The 17,243-nt window shown below is 34.5% G+C and overlaps 2 protein-coding genes across 2 annotated transcripts; one reads left to right on the top strand and one right to left on the bottom strand.

Annotated features, from left to right (window-relative positions):
- Nucleotides 1-4,626: 4,626 nt before the first annotated feature.
- On the top strand, nt 4,627-8,214 carry LOC104235893 (QWRF motif-containing protein 7). Its single transcript, XM_009789722.2, has 5 exons — nt 4,627-5,279; nt 5,952-6,188; nt 6,928-7,017; nt 7,114-7,221; nt 8,129-8,214. The coding sequence occupies exons 1-5, from the start codon at nt 4,653-4,655 to the stop codon at nt 8,186-8,188; spliced, it is 1,122 nt and encodes a 373-aa protein (XP_009788024.1). The 5' UTR covers nt 4,627-4,652; the 3' UTR covers nt 8,189-8,214.
- A 138-nt stretch (nt 8,215-8,352) lies between these two features.
- LOC104235894 (leucine-rich repeat receptor-like protein kinase TDR) lies at nt 8,353-15,390 on the bottom strand. The gene is made up of 4 exons (XM_009789723.2): nt 13,097-15,390; nt 11,949-12,228; nt 11,250-11,458; nt 8,353-8,878 (listed from the first exon to the last, which is right to left on the bottom strand). Exons 1-4 carry the CDS (start codon nt 15,288-15,290, stop codon nt 8,478-8,480), a joined length of 3,084 nt encoding a protein of 1,027 aa, XP_009788025.1. The 5' UTR covers nt 15,291-15,390; the 3' UTR covers nt 8,353-8,477.
- Nucleotides 15,391-17,243: the final 1,853 nt, after the last annotated feature.

The raw sequence follows: 17,243 nt of genomic DNA, 5'->3' as shown, positions 1-17,243 counted from the left end.
GCATACCTTTCGATTCCATAGGTGCTCAATTAGTATAACCTGCTCCAATTCCTCGATTGTTGACTTAGTGTCATCGGTGTCACCGGGTGCTATAAAAGATTTGGGGATACCGTAATCATCCTCTTCGTCCACTATATGCTCATCTTGTTTTTCCGACCTAGTTGAGGTCGGGATCATTGATTGCTATTTGGTTTACTTTTCTTCGGCTAGTTCCCCGCCTTTTGATGCCAAAACCATGGGTACCGGGATTACTTCATTGATAGCGAACATTTCCTTTGTGGCCGGTTGTCCCCCATAGACTGTTTTGACTTATCATGGAGTGGGAAATTTAATGCTTGATGTAAGGTTGAAGGCACCGCTCTCATCTGTGGACCCATGGCCTTCTGAACAAGGCGTTGTACCTCATATCCCCCTCGATCACGTAGAATTTTTTTCCCTAGGTGGTACCGGTAGTGTTTACTGATAAAGTTATTTCACCTTTCGTAGTCTCGCACGCCATGTTAAATCTGTTCAACACCCAGACCGCCAATATGATCTGATCTAACATTCCTAGTTGTTCTACGACCCTCCATCGGATGATGTTGGCCGAGCTACCTGGATCAATCAACACACGTTTAACTTGATATTTATTGATAAGTACAAATATTACCAGTGCATCGTTGTGAGGCTAGATGATGTCCTTGGCGTCTTTGTCGCTGAACGAGATGGCCTCGTTTGAGACATAATCCCGGGTGCATTTTTCCCTTGTGATAGAATCTTTGGTGCGTTTTATCATCGGCCTTTGGGGGCATCCACTCCCCCAATGATCATATTGATCATGTGGTGGGGCTGTTCTTATTCGACCAGTTCGTTGGCATCCTTGTTTCTGAAATGATTTTTGGCCCGTTCGCTTAGGCATTCTTGAAGGTGCCCATTGTTGAATACACGAGCTACTTCTTCCCTTAGATGTCAACAATCTTTGGTCCTATGAACTTGAGTACCGTGGTACTTGCGCACTAAGCTATGATCTCTCTGGGCGAGATCAAACTGCAGTGGTCTAGGCCACTTGGTTTCTTTCATGCGCCCTATGGACGACACTATTCTTGCAGCATTTATGTTGAAATTGTACTTTGATAATCTCGGCGTTTCCCTACCCCCGAGCGACCTGTCAAAATTGTTTTTGCTCATTAGGCCTTGGTTGCTCGGTTCCTTGATCATTTCTTTTGTCGTTCCTTGTCGGGTGGTGCCCGAATCCATTTCCCCTTCAGTTTGTGTCGTACGGCTAATATCGATCTTGGATAGGACATGGCTCCTGATCGATGATTCTGTTAGATATGTCATTCGCTCTGTTAGGGTAAACAAACTATGAAGGGGAACCCCAATTGGTCGTCCTCGACTTTGATCTTTGATTGATATCTGTTATGAACGTCGGCCCAAGTGACCACCAGATACTCCACTAAGTTTGCTTCAATGGAAGCCACTGAACTTCGGGGGTTGAGCCTTTGGGTAAGCGCCTAAACGGTCCAATTATCTGCAACTAGGGGCAGGTTCATTCGTTCCATTTGGTACCTCAACACGAATTCCCTTAGCATCTCGTTATCTCTTTGCTTGACTTTGAAAAGGTCCGACTTTGTTGTCTAGACCTTGATGGCGTCAGCATGGGCCTTTGCGAAAGCATCCGCGAGCACAACAAATGGATCAATAGAATTTGGAGGCAAGTTGTGATACCATATTATTGCTCCTTTGGACAAGGTTTCCCTAAATTTCTTCAACAACATCAATTTGATCTCGTTGTCCTCCAGGTCATTCTCCCTTTTATTGCGCATGTATAAGAGGTTACATGCTCATTTAGATCTGTGGTCCCACTATACTTGGGAATGTCAAGCATTCAGAATCTCTTCGGGATCGGCTTCGGCGTCGCATTCGGGGGGGAAGGCTTCTGAATGAATTTTTGGGACTCCGGTCCCTTCAATATTGGAGGCACTCCCGGGATCTAATCGACCCAGAAATTATAAGTTTTCATCTTCTTGTCGATGGCCTCTATCTTTTTTTGCCAGACTCCACCCGATTCGTCAATGCTTCGAGTATCTTCATCACCTCGGAAGTTTTCTCGGGTCCGAACTCATCCGGTTCCTAGGTTATTTATTCATTCCTTCGAGTGTTTTACTTGACCCGTTCAGACTCGATCTTGTTAGGCACGTGACTTTGGGTCTGTAATTGTGCTATTGCCGCTTGATAAGCTTGCGATATTTTTAAAATCAACCGCAAGCTAACCCGATTGCCTTCTCCTTTGGGTGCTTCTCGAGGCAATGGACGGGTGCCCCGCGAATGCTATTTTCTGGGTTGGTTGGCAGATTAATATTGATGGCAGCCTGTGAGTTAGCATCCACTAGGTCAGCTACTGGAACACCATTGGGATCAACAGGGGGAAACATCATTGCTATGTACCATGTTACTGTTTCACCTTGGTGGCCTGACTCGGCGTCAACGTTCAAGTGAGCAGACTAGGAATTTGACATCCTTAGGTTAACTTGAAATCAAACTTCGAAGAACAAGTATAAAATATGGTGTGTTATGGAGTTCGTATTAAATCACCACTATTATCTTTTGCTCCACGGTAGGTACCAAATTGTTTACCCTTAAAAATGAGTAACAATTAAATTTGTTCGCGATTTAAAGGATACAAGATTTAATTTAACACACATGATGTAAGAACAACCAATAATTAAATTAATGATAGATAAAACGATCAAACCAAACACAATGGAACAATTAAGTTTGACTTTGAATTGAACACTGAGATTGGCTCCGATCGAGCCCTTGATATGGGCTCAGGTGTAACCAAAAAGATGAAGAACTGAAGAACACTTTTAAATAACGGCTAGAAGACAAAAATAAACTTTATTGCTTTGATATGTCTGCCAACAATGGTTTAAAATGAAAAAGTTCCTCCTTTATATAGTAGGAGAATTTCAATCCTAGTACAAGTCTAAATAAGGTAAGAATCTTCTTTTTTTCGGCAAATATCTATTTGCAATTGATATTGGACGGTATTTGTTTCGTAATATCCGGTTGAGGCGAATATTACGGCTACCTGCTCGTCATGCTCAATCATTTCTCTTTTTACTTGGTCTCGAAAATTTACTTGGTCCGAATCCGTTGTTTGGCCGTGCCTGATCCCAGCTGCACCATTCATACTCCCTGGGCTCCAAAACAAGTGACCATTCGGCTTCGCTCGAAGTTGCGTCAGATCATGCCTCCCTCTAGCTTCCTTATCGGGGAATTGGGGTAACATTATCTTCGATTTTATCCGTACATAATACCCATAATAATTTGTGAAAACACATGCAGTTAATCAGATATTTACATCATTAGTTAAAAGGATATTTATCAAAGTGAAAAGTACATTTATAGATGGTTACAACAATGATACATGGTGTGGATGTTGGGCTGAGTATCATAAAGATGTGAATGCTAAGTTGGTTGTGCAATCGTAATTTGTAGAAGATTGGACATGATTAAAAATAATCATATTTTGTCAGAAAGTATAAGTAACACACATTATATTGAGGATAAATTGAAAGAAATTTTGAAATATAGTTTGGTCATGCCTTGTGTTGAGATGCATTCATTTGTAGATGTGAAATCATGTCAAGTGAAGGTGTTAAAAGAAAACGAAGTAACTCTAAAATTACATGTAAGAAAATAATTTTGAAAGACCGATAATCTTTTAGAACCTATAACAACTTAGCAAAAGTTAGGACACAGTAAGAAAGTTATATAGGCAATACTAATTAACTCAAAATACATTTCAGTCGTGTTAGTTCATTTACCTTAGGTCATATTCCTTTTAGGAATCTTTTAGCCTAATTACATATTTATCTCAGTAGAAAATACAGACTTCTAATACTACTTTTTATGTTTGTTTTTATTTTGAATGTAACATTGAACCTGTGGTGCGTTCAAATAGAAAAATATAGGCAATGAGACTTTATATAACCGATTTCAATTTATATGACTCTTATATATTTGAGATTGAAGCGTAATGATAATTATTATTGTTATTGCTAATCAGAGTAGTAATCTAACTAGTCAAAAACGGGATTTCACATATATTGGTTAATAGGACGACGTGTCTAACATTTTCGTATAATCTTTTTTTTTTAGTTTCCCACCCGGTATTCGGTACTCACATTGGAGCTCGACTATATCCGGATTCGCACCGTGTAGGACCCCATCCGGGGGGAAGCGCTCCCTACCAAGGATTTTTTCATACTCAGAGCTCAAACCCGAAATCTCTAGTTAAGGGAAGAACAGTCTCATCCACCGCACCACGTCTGTTGGTGGTTAAAGCAACCAATGATTGATACATTTTCGTATAATCAAATGACTGCAAATTAACGTTGACCTCCAGAAAGTCCTCCTCATTTAACATATATACATGATAAAATAAATACACGTAGTCGACCAATTTTCGTGTTAGCCTCGAACTATATAATTTAGTATAAGAAGAAAAAACATATTAACGTGCTCTCAACTACTAGCCTTATAAGCTATAGTTCTCTAAACCTACATTTCTTTCTCTTATATAACTAGTTGTTGAATTTTATACACTAATCTTTCTCCCAAAAATACAAATCTGTAAAACAAAAACCTTACATCAAATCATCAAAATGGAGAAGGAGAAAAATCGCAGTACTCGCAAACAAAATCATCAACCAGCCATTAATATTCCGCGATCACCAGCTAATTCTCCACGATTACTAAGAAGCAAAAGTGGAATGTCACTCCCCGAAATTCACACCTACTCATCAATAGACCCTGTACCAAGTCTTGTCAATCGGTCAAAATCAACGACGAAAATGAGAACTTATAGAGGAGAAGAAAATGTTAGCCCATTGATGAGAAGCCCAAATTATACACAAATCAAGACGACTAAAAAGTCGTCTCAAGAAAATGGAGATCATCATAGTTTTGGTAAATTCTTACAACGCAATAATCAGAGTAAGATTAGTACTAATTCTTCTTCTGCATGGGCATTGTCACCAGGACGTCCATTGCCTAATACGGTTCCTAAGTCGCCGAGTACGAGAAAATTGAAAGTGGAGTCTAAGGAGAATAGTGGTGGTGGTCGAGGTGGTGTTGCTGGGGTTTTGAAGTATTTTAAGCAGAAAAAAGTGTCACCTGTATTAGAAGAAGATTTTCATCAATATAGGATTATGAATAATAGGTTGGTACAATGGAGGTTTGTCAATGCTCGTGCTGAGGCTTCTATGGCTACAATCAAGAAGGTTGCACAGGTAACGTTTTCTAAATTCTTCAATGGCTAGATATTTTATTATACTTCCAATAATTTTAATTTGAGAGTTAATTTCATGGGCAGTCATAGCCGACTTTCAGCTTATTGACCAAAATCATAAAATTCTTTTTTATAAGAAAATAATTTAGTTATGCCTATATATCACAATATAATTTAACAAAGCATATAGCCTATATGCTTACATATTAACTTTTACATAATATTCACGCTGCACCACTTAAAAAGAATATTATGACAGTTATTGTTGACCCAACCTAATACTGTTGTCTTTTATCATGTGGCACATCATGAGTTTTTTTATTTCTTTATGTGAGATATGTTTTTTTTTAAATGATGTCATGCGCAGAGGCGTACCTATGTGTCCTATTGAGGAGTTAGATGACCACGTAAACTTTGGTAGAAATTTTATCGTATGTGTGTCTATACCTTGGAAATGATTAATTTAAATCACTTGACACCCCAAATACTAAAACCCTTTAGGGAGCACTGGTTGAACAGAGTAATTTTCCACGTTGCCTTAAAATTTTGGGTGCGCCTATCTACTCGTGTTTTCAGGACTAGATATAACATTTTTCAATTTTTTTTTTTTTTTTTTGTGATTTAATTTCTAGTAAACTGCATATTCTCATCATTTTTCTTGGTTGTGTAACAGAAGAAATTGTTCAATGTATGGTTAAGAATCTCGATAATGAGAAACTTTACTGCAGAGAAGAGAATTCAAGTGCAAAAATTGAAGCACGAAATTAAAATAAACCGAATAATGAATTCTCAAGGTCGTTTACTTAGAGAATGGCAAAGATTAGAGGTCAAAAATTCTGAAGCAGTTGGAAGGGTGGCCAGGAAATTGTCAGCAGTTTCTCTTTGTCTTCCACTAGTCGATGGAGCTGAGGTATTAATTCTTATTATCTTTTTTTTTTAATTAAAATACTTTTACTTCAGTTTTACATATTTATTGAAGTAAATTAAGTTTACTAGTTGGGATCATGTTGGGCATATATAGTAGAGAAATATAAAAAGAAGTTGCGTTGGATAAAATTAAAAACGTATTTTTGGTGGCACATAGTATTTTGTTTCCTTTAAAACCTTAGAAATTAAATTTTTGGGACAGAGAACAATTTTAGTAGTACAAACTTTGTGGCATGTTTTGTTGCCCTACTTTGAAATACATACTATTAATATATCTTAAGTAGAGTTGAAAATTTTATTATATTAGTACTTGTTTCCGTTGAACTGAAAATATATAAAGGTTTATATATATATAGAGAGAGGTGACTTCTTGAAGGAGAGCCTTGGCGTAACTAGTAAAGTTGTTGCCATGTGATTTTAGGAGGTCACGGGTTCGAGTGGAAACAGCCTCTTGCAGAAAGCCAGAAATGCAGGGTAAGGCTGTGTACGATAGACCTTTGTGGTTCGGCCCTTCCCCAGACCCCGCGCATAGCGGGAGCTTATATATGATCATACGTATGATCAGTGAATATTATCTACTATAATAATAAATTTGTAATATTATTATTTTTTGTCTCATTAAATTAATTAAAATATATGTGAATATTTATTATAAAAAATACAAAAAATCGGAAGGTCAAATTTTCTATTATCAGAAAATTAATTTTCTATTATTTGGACAGGCAAAAGTGACGTCGGTTTATGATGCTGTGATCTCAGCTGAGGAAGTCATGGACAGTATCGAGGATTTTATTATGAATATGCAATGGGAGGTAATTAATCAAAATTCTCCATTGCGAAAATTTATAAATCTATTAATTAGAATAACGAAAAAAAATTAGTAACAGTTTTTGTGATTGATTTTCCAGGTTGAGCAGTCATGTTTTTTGCTCACAGAGCTTATAGTCATTTTAAAGCAGGAGAAAGAGTTTTTGGAGGAACTAGAGAATCATATAAATACAGTTTCTTCTTTAGAGGTGAGATCTAGCTTTTAATTTCCTTTTTGTTCTTTGATGACGTCTATTTGAAGTATTTAACACGTAATACTAGGTAGGAGACTTATGAACTTTTCTCCGTGAAAGCGGATTGTCTGTAACAATCATGACTCGAATTACTGGTCGTTGAAAATTCTCGCATGACGGATAAAATACCTTATGTCCACAGCCTAATTTTTTTCCCCTTATGGGTGAATCTGTCCAATAGCAAGTTTCCAACTCTATTAAGTAAACTCTTATTTACTTGAATTCTTTCTCATTGTCCTTCTTTATTTCTTGATAATTTATCTGTAAATGTCTTATCATTTTTTCTTATCTAAAACGTTCATTGCTCCAAAATTAAATACAATCTCTTTTGCCATATCTCACACGCAACAACTAGTTCCAAGTTCCATTTCCTAGCCTCGCGACTTCAATTCGCCAACTTCTTTTTCATCTAATTAACCATAGCTAAAACATGACTAAAATATATTGGAGGTTACATTATATTACTATACTATTAAGAGTCGCTAATAGTGACTTTTGCGGTGACGAAATGTAGTCACTTCAACGACTAGACATGTCTCAGTGATTTTCGAGTCGCCACAAAGAACTCTAATTTTTTTTTTGTAGTGGCTTTTTGTAAATATATGTTTTAACTAATTAGCTTCTTTTAGTTATATTTATGGTTTAAAGTGAAGATAGGTTCAACCAATTAAAAATCATTCTTTTTTAATTGGGCACTATATTTGTTCGCTCATAATTCATAAATATTAGTAAATGATTGGCTACAAGGGGACTTTTTTTAGTGAACGTGTCAACTTATTCCTATTTTTTTTGTAAGGCTTTTATAAAAACGAAGAATTTAATTCAATTTTTTCTCCGATCAATGATCTCTTTCTATGTGCAGGTAGAAGAGGAAACCTTGCGAGTACATTGTATCCAATTGGCTAAGGAGAGGAGCAGATAAGAAGGAGCTTGATCTTGAATATATCTTTTTTCCTTAGACCAAACACACCGTTTTGAGATATTCTAAGAGTACTTAATATCATTATATTTTGTTCCATTTTTGTAATCCTTGATATCAATATTTATTTGTTACTAGTAAAGTTAAAATTAGTGGTCTATTCGATATGTAATAATAGAATCACAACACCATGAATCTCCACTAGATAAAGTTTAAAACAAAATATTGATTCTCCTATACAAATCCCCCACAATTTGAAGAGAAAAAGAGAGCAAAAAAAATCCAAATTATATTAACACTCAACATTGGTTTTTTGTACCAAAGAAAATGCCGCAGTTGCACTACCACCATCATTCGTGGACAACTTCCTTTCAGGTTTGGCTTCATGTAACATAGACACAACATCCCTCATAGAAGGTCTATCAGCGGGATTTCGGCTAGTACAGAGTAACGCTATCCTGAGTAACAACATCATTTCCTCCCTCACCCGAGGACATGAAGCGCCAACACTTTTATCCAACACGTTATATATATCATTTTTGTTTTTCATTTTGGACCTCACCCAATCTACAATGCTATTTCCATCACCAAATTCTTGATCTACCGATCTTTTTCCGGACAAAATTTCCATTAGCACCACCCCATAGCTGTAGATGTCACTCTTCTCGTCCACTTGCAATGTATAAGCATATTCTGCAAACATACAAAATACTTGGTCAACTATAGTATTACTACATTTTAATGGACTTGGATGAGTACTTGTACTACAAGTTAAGAAGTTCTAGAAGTAAGATAATTAAGTAAACATAACTATCTAGCACGAATAAATGGGTTATCTCGAAATGGAAATTTTTTGTGAGTGCTTTCCTCTTTAACGGGCATTAGAAGGTGCGATTTCGGATTGGTCAATGCCGGATACTGGACAACAACAACAACAAAAAGCCTAGTATAATACCGTAAGTCTGGGGAGGGTAGTGTATATCCAGACCTTAACCTTACCTTGAGAAGATAGAGATAGAGAGGTTGTTTTAGATCGGAAGACCCTCGACTCAGGGAAAAAAAAGAGATAAAAAGGGTAAAAAGGCTCGTGATGAATAGGAAAATAGTAACAACAAGCAACAACACCAACAAACCAATCCGAAAATATATATATATATATATATATATATATATATATATATATAAAATATACATTTTTCAGCTATTATTTTGAGAAACGACTATACAATATCATTTTCCCATTTAAGAAACACTATGGAAAAAACTAAAACTAAAATAAAAAAATAAACGGGTTATCATAACATATTGTCTTATAGCGCCTAGAAATCTAGTATGTTTGACTCTTTAATATTAAGGCCAAGGAATATAGTACTAGTACTAGTAATAAATTAGGGGGATTAATAATCATGAAGATTCAGATAATACTTTGGGAAAATCTGTGTGGGTCCAAAGAATAACATAAAGTGAAAATCAAAATTAAAGCCTAAGGGCCAATTCACACCCATTTAGTACTGCCCATGGCCCCTAAAAGGTTAAATTAAAACTGTAGTAGTAAATCACGGCGAGAAAGAGCAAAAAAGAGAAGATGATGATAATTATGGTGCCACCCTTACACTTTATGATGATTTGAAAACTTTCTTGAAAATATATATTTATACCAAATTCTTACCTATATATCATCACAAAGCACTAAATACTAATAACAACAACAGCGACGAAGGTATTCATTAACTTAACATCATTGATCCATCTCTCAAATTAAGGACAGCAAAAGTAAACTGCATTCTATAACATATCATCTCCCTCCTACTATGTAAATTTTTGGAAAAATATCGCAAATTTTCTCTAAATATTGGTGCACAAGTTCAAAATATGAACTAATTCTACGAGTAACATAGATTCCCATAACTTGAAACTATTGAGGTATTTGACACTTGAAAATGGACAGAAACAAACATATAAAGGTGAGACCCAACAATCAATGAAGTGATTGAAAATTACAAGGTTCAAATTTAAATAGAGACAAAATTATTAAGTAATTTCTTCACTTGCTTCGAACAAAGTGTAAACTAATCTGAATACCACGATTAAAATAATAATAAAAAATGGAGAGAATAGACCATGAAGTTCACCAAATACAACATTTTATGACATGACACCACGTTAAGCATGTAAGTGACTCTTTTCGTCACCCTACAGAACGAACTAAACCGACAGGATGACGATAGATTTTTGGATAAACATTACACAACAGAAAAAACACAATCTAAAGCATAAAATAATAAACATTGGATAAATCCAAATTTTCCTTCACATAGTCACTAGGGACAGAGAACTTTTAATCAAATTTTGCTGATCATATAAATTGTATTTTCATAACGGAAGTAACTCAATATGACGTACAATAGATCTTTGTGGTCCCGTTTTTTTCCGGATCCCGCACATAACGAGAGTTTAGTGTACGAACTACCTTTTTATATTTTTGAGAACTAAAGATGATAAGGAAATAATTTTCGAGTTCCGCCTAATGAAAAGGGAAATATTTGATGAATTAATCCAAATAGTTGCTCACCTAATTTCTTAAATTAAAAAAAGTGTGCGAATATATGATAAATATAAAATTCATATATAATTAATGTATAATCTATATATATAGGGTAAAAAAAGTAAACAGTAAATTTGACCGGCAATTTGTGTATGAACTATCAAGAATTCACCCAAAAAACTGCCACCTAATCTTTTAAATTAAAAATAGCTGGTAAATGTATAAAATATATCTACAATTCATACATAATATGTACATAATTATGTATAATATATGTATACCAGCTAGAAAAATAAACATTGAATATGATCGACTATTTGTGTAACAATTATTTGTGATTACCTCATTGAAAATATTTTTGGGAAAAAAGATTTTTCTTTGAAAAAAAGATTTTCGATCGTACCAAACACACACAAGACAACTAGATTCGAATTTATGTGGTGCATTTCAAATTGTACTACTTAACTTAACTGATTATTGAAAATAATCCTTGAAAATTAAAGAGATTAAAATACTTACCGGGTGCAATGTAGCCATAAGATCCAGCAATCACCGACATGGATTCATCACACTGAATCAATTTAGCAACTCCAAAATCAGCAACCCTAGCTTCCATTTCTCCATCCAAAAGAATATTGCTAGGTTTTAGATCACGATGAACAATTACAGGATCACAATCATGATGTAAGTAACAAATTCCTTGTGCCACCCCTAGTGCAATTTTGTACCTAGTAAATCAATAAAAATAACGACTATGTTTCAGTTCCAAATATCAAGATCTGCAATATGAATCTTCAGTACTTCTTTATATAAGCGCAACTCACGTCATTACAACAACAAAAACATATCCAGTATGATCTTTAGCGTATGCATGAATTTTTGTAAATGGTATCAATATTTGAAAAAGTGAACAAGTAAATAAATTACTATAACGGCAAATATTGTCATTTTTGAATTTATACCAAATATTAATGTTATTTATTATTTACACATACAAATTGCGAAAAAAATTCGATAAAGCGGTGTCATGTGACACCGTAATCAAGCAAGATGCCTACGCCTTTGAGTATGATCTCACAAATGGAGTCCGGAAAAGGTAGAATATATTCAGACCTTACCTCTACCTTGTGTGAGATAGAAAAGCTACTTCCGATAAACTCTCGGCTCAATTCAAGTCATTATCATACCAAATAAATTTGAAGTGAAAAAAACTTGTACCTAGTAGACCAATCAGCCACCAAATTTGTATCTTTGTTCTTGCCATGCAACAAGTCGTCAAGGCTACCATTAGGCATGTACTCGTACAGCAACATGGTACACTCATTGTTAGTGCAACAACCTAATAATCTCACAATATTCCTATGTCTTACGTTGCCTAAGACATCAACCTCAGCCAACACACCCCTTCTTTTCCTTATTGTCTCCTTTTGCTGTTTTCCCCATAGCTTCTTCACCGCTATGATCTCGCCACCTGGCATTTTTGCCTTGTACACTGTACCTGAAATAGATTCAAACGGGTCAACGTTTTGAGTTGTTTGAAAATATGAGTTCATATTTAATATTTATAATATTATTGATGTAGTTTGAATTTCGAGAGTCAAACTCCTTAATTTTATTGCAAAATTAAATGTAGAATCTTTTGGACCCGTTTGTCCATAGTTCTTTTCCTGACTTTTTTCAAAAAAGTGTTTGTCAATGAAATTTTGTAAGTTTTTTGAAATTTTTCGAAAATGAGTTTTTTTTTTGGAAACCCAGGAAAACCCACAGTCGTTACGGCCTCTGCCACAGCCTCTGCCTTTCGGGTGAGTACTCTGTGCGTACTGGGTAGACCCCTAACTATGTAATAGCATGCAAACCACACAGGGGATGTAAACCGCACTAGACAATCTCTGTGCGACAGACTCGACTCAGAAGGCATTGAGGGGTATCGATCCCAAATCATCTATATGGATGACTGCCCTCCAAACCAACCGGGCCATCTCCGAAGGGAAAATGAGTTTTTCAAAAGGCCACTTTTTCAAAATGTTTTTTTTTCCCACTCACAAAACTGCAATATTTTTTTCAAAGTGAGATGCAAGTCCAAACATAATTTCAAATTCCAAGTACTGTTTAACTTAACTCCATATATATATTTAAAAAAAATTATAGTTTTTATGTCCAAACGCTTACTTAAAGTTTTTTGAAATAAAAATACCTATTTGGAAACTATATAAAAAGTACTACTAGTCATAATATTTTGACAATTCAAAATATTGAAAATGCATATAAAAAGTTTGCGACAAAAAAATAACGCTCATTTGACTTTGAAATCCGAGCTGCATCACATAAATTGAGACAGAGATCGTAATATTTAGGATGTTTCTTACCTGCAGATCCCATTCCTAGTATCTTGTCTGTGGTTGTTATGCTTTCCAGGACATCATCTGCCGTAAAATTTAACCTTTTAAATGCTGTTAACTTCCACGGTCCAATTTCCTTATCACTTGAAAATCGTTGGCTATAATTCAAATAGAAACATCGGACACCCACAATGAGGAAGCACAATACTACTCCAAATGCTGCAGCAACAATCCAGATTAGAACACCAGCTCCTGTTTTTTTAGGTTGTCGCCGAATTTCTATTTCTCCATTGTTGAATCTATCCGTCCTGCACGGTTTATGTATAATAATACCACAAAGATCTTCGTTTCCAATGAACGACGACGGATGAAACGTAGAAAATATTGATCCTGACGATGGCAATGGACCTGTTAATTGATTATATGACACGTTAAAATGTTCCAATGTACTAGACTTGTCGAAATTAGAAGGAATTGTTCCAGTGAGAAAATTATGTGACAAATCAATATCTGTTATTGAAGGAATTGCAGATATTTCCCATGGAATGATTCCAGTAAGCGAATTTCGTCGAAAATTTAACGAAATTAGCTTTTCACAATGTTCTATATCCCATGGAATACTGCCATTGAGATTATTTCCTTCAATCTCAATTTTGTACAAATTTTCACACCCTTTAAAATCAGGAATTTTTCCAACAAGGCCACTGTAACTTGCTGAGAATATCTGTAAACTCCGCGCTTTCCAAATATTTTCAGGCAACTCGCTGTTAAATGAATTCTCAGATATGTTCAAGTACTCCATTTTCGCGGCGTATCCAACATCTTCTGGAATTTCACCTGAAAATTTGTTCTTGCTGATGTCCATGTAAGTGAAATTTGGCAAAAACCCGAGTCCTAAAGGAATCGAGCCATTGAGTTTGTTGTCTTGAATTCTCAACCGCGATAAAGCAGTGCAGTTTGCTAAGGACGAAGGAATCTTACCACTGAACTGGTTTGAAAATAGGATGAGTTTAACTAATTTGTTGCTAAGACAAAGATTTGGTGGAATTGGACCATACAAATAATTTGAAGAGACATCAAGTTTTTGTAACTTTGCATTTGATCCTAATTTTTGTGGTAAAATTCCAATGAGTGAATTATTCCAAAGAGCCAAAAATTCAAGATTTGGTAGCTCACCAATTCCTTGTGGAATTTCACCTGTTAAATTATTGTTCATCAAATATAACATTTTCAACTCCTTTAATTCTGAAAATCCAGCCGGAATATTGCCAAAGAGATGATTGTCTGATAAATCCAATGAATTCAACAATGTTAATTGGGAAAAACTCTGAGGAATTTTACCAATAAAATGGTTCTTGAAAAGAAATAAAAATTCAAGAATTTTCAAGTTTCCTAATTGAAATGGAATTTCACCAGAAAGATTAGCTTGAGAAATGTCTAAATAGGCCAAATTTGATAAAGAGGAAAATTCAGAAGGAATATTGCCAGTGTAATTATTGTATCCAATTTCTATATGTTCAAGTTGGTTCAAGAAACTTAACTCAAGTGGGATTTTACCACACAGTAAATTTCCAGCCAAGTGTAAAAATTTCAACTTTTTGAAATTTCCATAACTTGTTGGAATTTCACCATCAAAGTAACTTCCACCAAGATTTAAGTACTCAAGATTTTGAAGTTGAACAATTTCTTGTGGCAAAGGACCTATGAAATTGTTGCTATAGGCATTTAAATGTGTGAGAGATTTGAGTTTAGTAATACCAAGTGGAAATGTTGAATTAAAAAAATTGTGACTAATGTCAAGTGTCCTAAGAAAAGGAAATTGGAAAACAATTGTTTGTAAAGGTCCATCAAAAGAATTTCCACTCAAATTTAAGTGGTGTAAATGTGTCAAGAATCTAATATCTTGTGGAATTTTACCAGAAAGATTTCTTCTTGAGAGATTAAGTGTTGTAATTTGGCTTGTTTTTTTGTCACATTTAATGCCAGACCATGTACACCAAAAGGGTTGAAAATTAAATTTTGAGAAGGTGGTTGTGGGATTCCAATCTTGGAATGTATTATTAGGATCTTGAAAAGAAGATTTTAAGGATAAAAGAGAAATGAGTTGAATTGAAAGATTTGAATTAGAGGTGGTGGTAATGGACAAAACAAGTGGAATTTTTGTGAGAAAGAAGAGAATTGAGAAAAATGTAGTGAGAAAGAGAGAAATGAAATGGTTCATGGTTTTGGGGTTGTGTTTGTGTAGGAAATGGTTGAGAAATAGGATTTGTAAAGAGTGGTAAATTTAAGGGAAGTAATGTTTTGTTGGTTAGAATTGCTTTTTCTAAGTGTTGGATATAGAGGATGTTTCATGATAATTAGTTCCTTATAAGTTTGTTTTGTTTGTCTGAAGAGAGAGGGGAAAAGGAAAGGAAAAGAAAAGAAAAAAGAGTCATATGTAATATCCCAAAGATTTAATTTGTGTATAGTGAAAAATACTATTAATTTTTTCTTTTTCTTCTCACACCAGTAGCTTTACTACTATTCTTTTTTTTTTCTTTTTTTTTTTTTAGATTTCGATTGCTTCCTGATGCTACTTCTTCTTCGATATATCATTAGATTACTATTGTATCTGATATTTCCCTTCTTGGTTCCTGCATTTCTTATTTTAATTGTTGTGTTTATGCTTGTTTGAGCCCATGGTCTATCGGCAGGGGTGTTCAAACCGAATCGAAAAACCGCACCAAACCGAAAAAATCAAATCAAATCGATTAAAAAACCCGACTAGGTTTGGTTTGACTTGATTTGGTATTGAGTAAAAAAACCCGAACCAAACCGACATATAAATATATAAATTTTATTTATATTTTTAAGACTTTATAGTGAATTTTCTTTAGAAAATGTAGAAATATTTGGGATCCTCTCATGTATTAACCTTGAAAGCGTAAATTAACGAAAAATTATTGTTAGACGACTAAGAAAATAATTATCATGTGTTACTAAAAAAATTCTCCCATTAGAATATTTTAATAGATCATATGTTTGTCATTTTTTCCCCATATTTACTAAACGTATATTCACTTATCAAAGCTTTATCTATAATTTTAACAAAGTAAGATTGAAATAATATTCATGTAACAAAAAAACCCGAAAAACCCGACAAAACCGAACCAATCCAAACCGATATAATTGGTTTGGTTTGATTTTGATAAAAACCGAACCAACCCGGTCCATGTACAACCCTATCTATCAGAAATAATCTCTCTATATGTACAAGGTAGTGATAAGGTTTGCGTACATACATCATTCTCAAACTCCACTTATGAAATTACACTAGGTATATAGTTATTGTTATAGTGATAGTGTAAAAAAATTGTACACTAACAACATATTTTAAGTGTTACAGTAAGGTACTTGACTTATTTTTTAGGTTACTAATTTCTTACTTATAATAAACGATAATTATCTTTTAAATGATCTAATACTATATAAATTCTTTTATAATGTCCAAGCATAAAAATTAAACTCAAATTCCAATACCTCAAGTTCTCTTCTCCCTCTTGGTTTTTGTTGTTACTTCTTTATGCAACTCCCATGCTTATTCATCACCATTTGCTAAAAGCTAATAAGTCTGTTTTTCTGTCTTCTTTTGCTTTTTCTGCCTCTCATCTTTATTTCCTTATACTTTTTTATTTTTCTTAGATTTTTTCCCCCCTTCTCTTTTTTGTTTTATCTAGGCACCACTTTTTCATCATTCCATGTTTTCTTTTTCTTTAACCATCCCAAACCGAATGATATTGATTTTTGGCAATAATAGTGGCAATGTCTCTAGCAGTCTCAGGATCCAAGAAAGTAATTTTCCATTTCAATTCTTTTATGTTTTATAGCATATTTCTTCTTTTTCTACTTTGAACTACAAAACTAAATATTGATTCCAAAAGAATAACTTCATGATTAAGATATTACAATTTGAACCGCGATATTAGAATTTGAGTTTTTCTCAAGTTGTATTTATATGTAAGTTTTGAAGAATTCAATTTAAAAAAAAAAAAAAACTAAATAAGGAACGATATAAAGTCCAATCAATTTCCTTCAACATATTATCGAGGCTCTGACTTGATCACATTCAACCAATCTCAAACGGTATTTGTTACGGCCCAAAACCTGACCCGTCGTAATGGCGCCTATCGTGAAA

This window comes from Nicotiana sylvestris, chromosome 5 (genome assembly GCF_000393655.2).
Source record: "Nicotiana sylvestris chromosome 5, ASM39365v2, whole genome shotgun sequence".
NCBI classification, from domain to species: Eukaryota; Viridiplantae; Streptophyta; class Magnoliopsida; order Solanales; family Solanaceae; genus Nicotiana; species Nicotiana sylvestris.
Note: the sequence above shows the minus strand (reverse complement) of the source record. Positions and strands in the feature narration are given on the sequence as shown.

Bases quoted from the DNA above. Each gene is read 5' to 3' on its own strand.
- LOC104235893 (XM_009789722.2), top strand. From the start codon at position 4,653: ATGGAGAAGGAGAAAAATCGCAGTACTCGCAAACAAAATCATCAACCA. The intron at 6,189-6,927 runs GTATTAATTCTT...TTATTTGGACAG, and splicing joins CACTAGTCGATGGAGCTGAG to GCAAAAGTGACGTCGGTTTA. The intron at 7,222-8,128 runs GTGAGATCTAGC...TTCTATGTGCAG, and splicing joins ATACAGTTTCTTCTTTAGAG to GTAGAAGAGGAAACCTTGCG.
- LOC104235894 (XM_009789723.2), bottom strand. From the start codon at position 15,290: ATGAACCATTTCATTTCTCTCTTTCTCACTACATTTTTCTCAATTCTC. The intron at 11,459-11,948 runs GTACAAGTTTTT...TTGATTTACTAG, and splicing joins GTGGCTGATTGGTCTACTAG to GTACAAAATTGCACTAGGGG. The intron at 8,879-11,249 runs GTAAGTATTTTA...GTATGTTTGCAG, and splicing joins TTATGGCTACATTGCACCCG to AATATGCTTATACATTGCAA.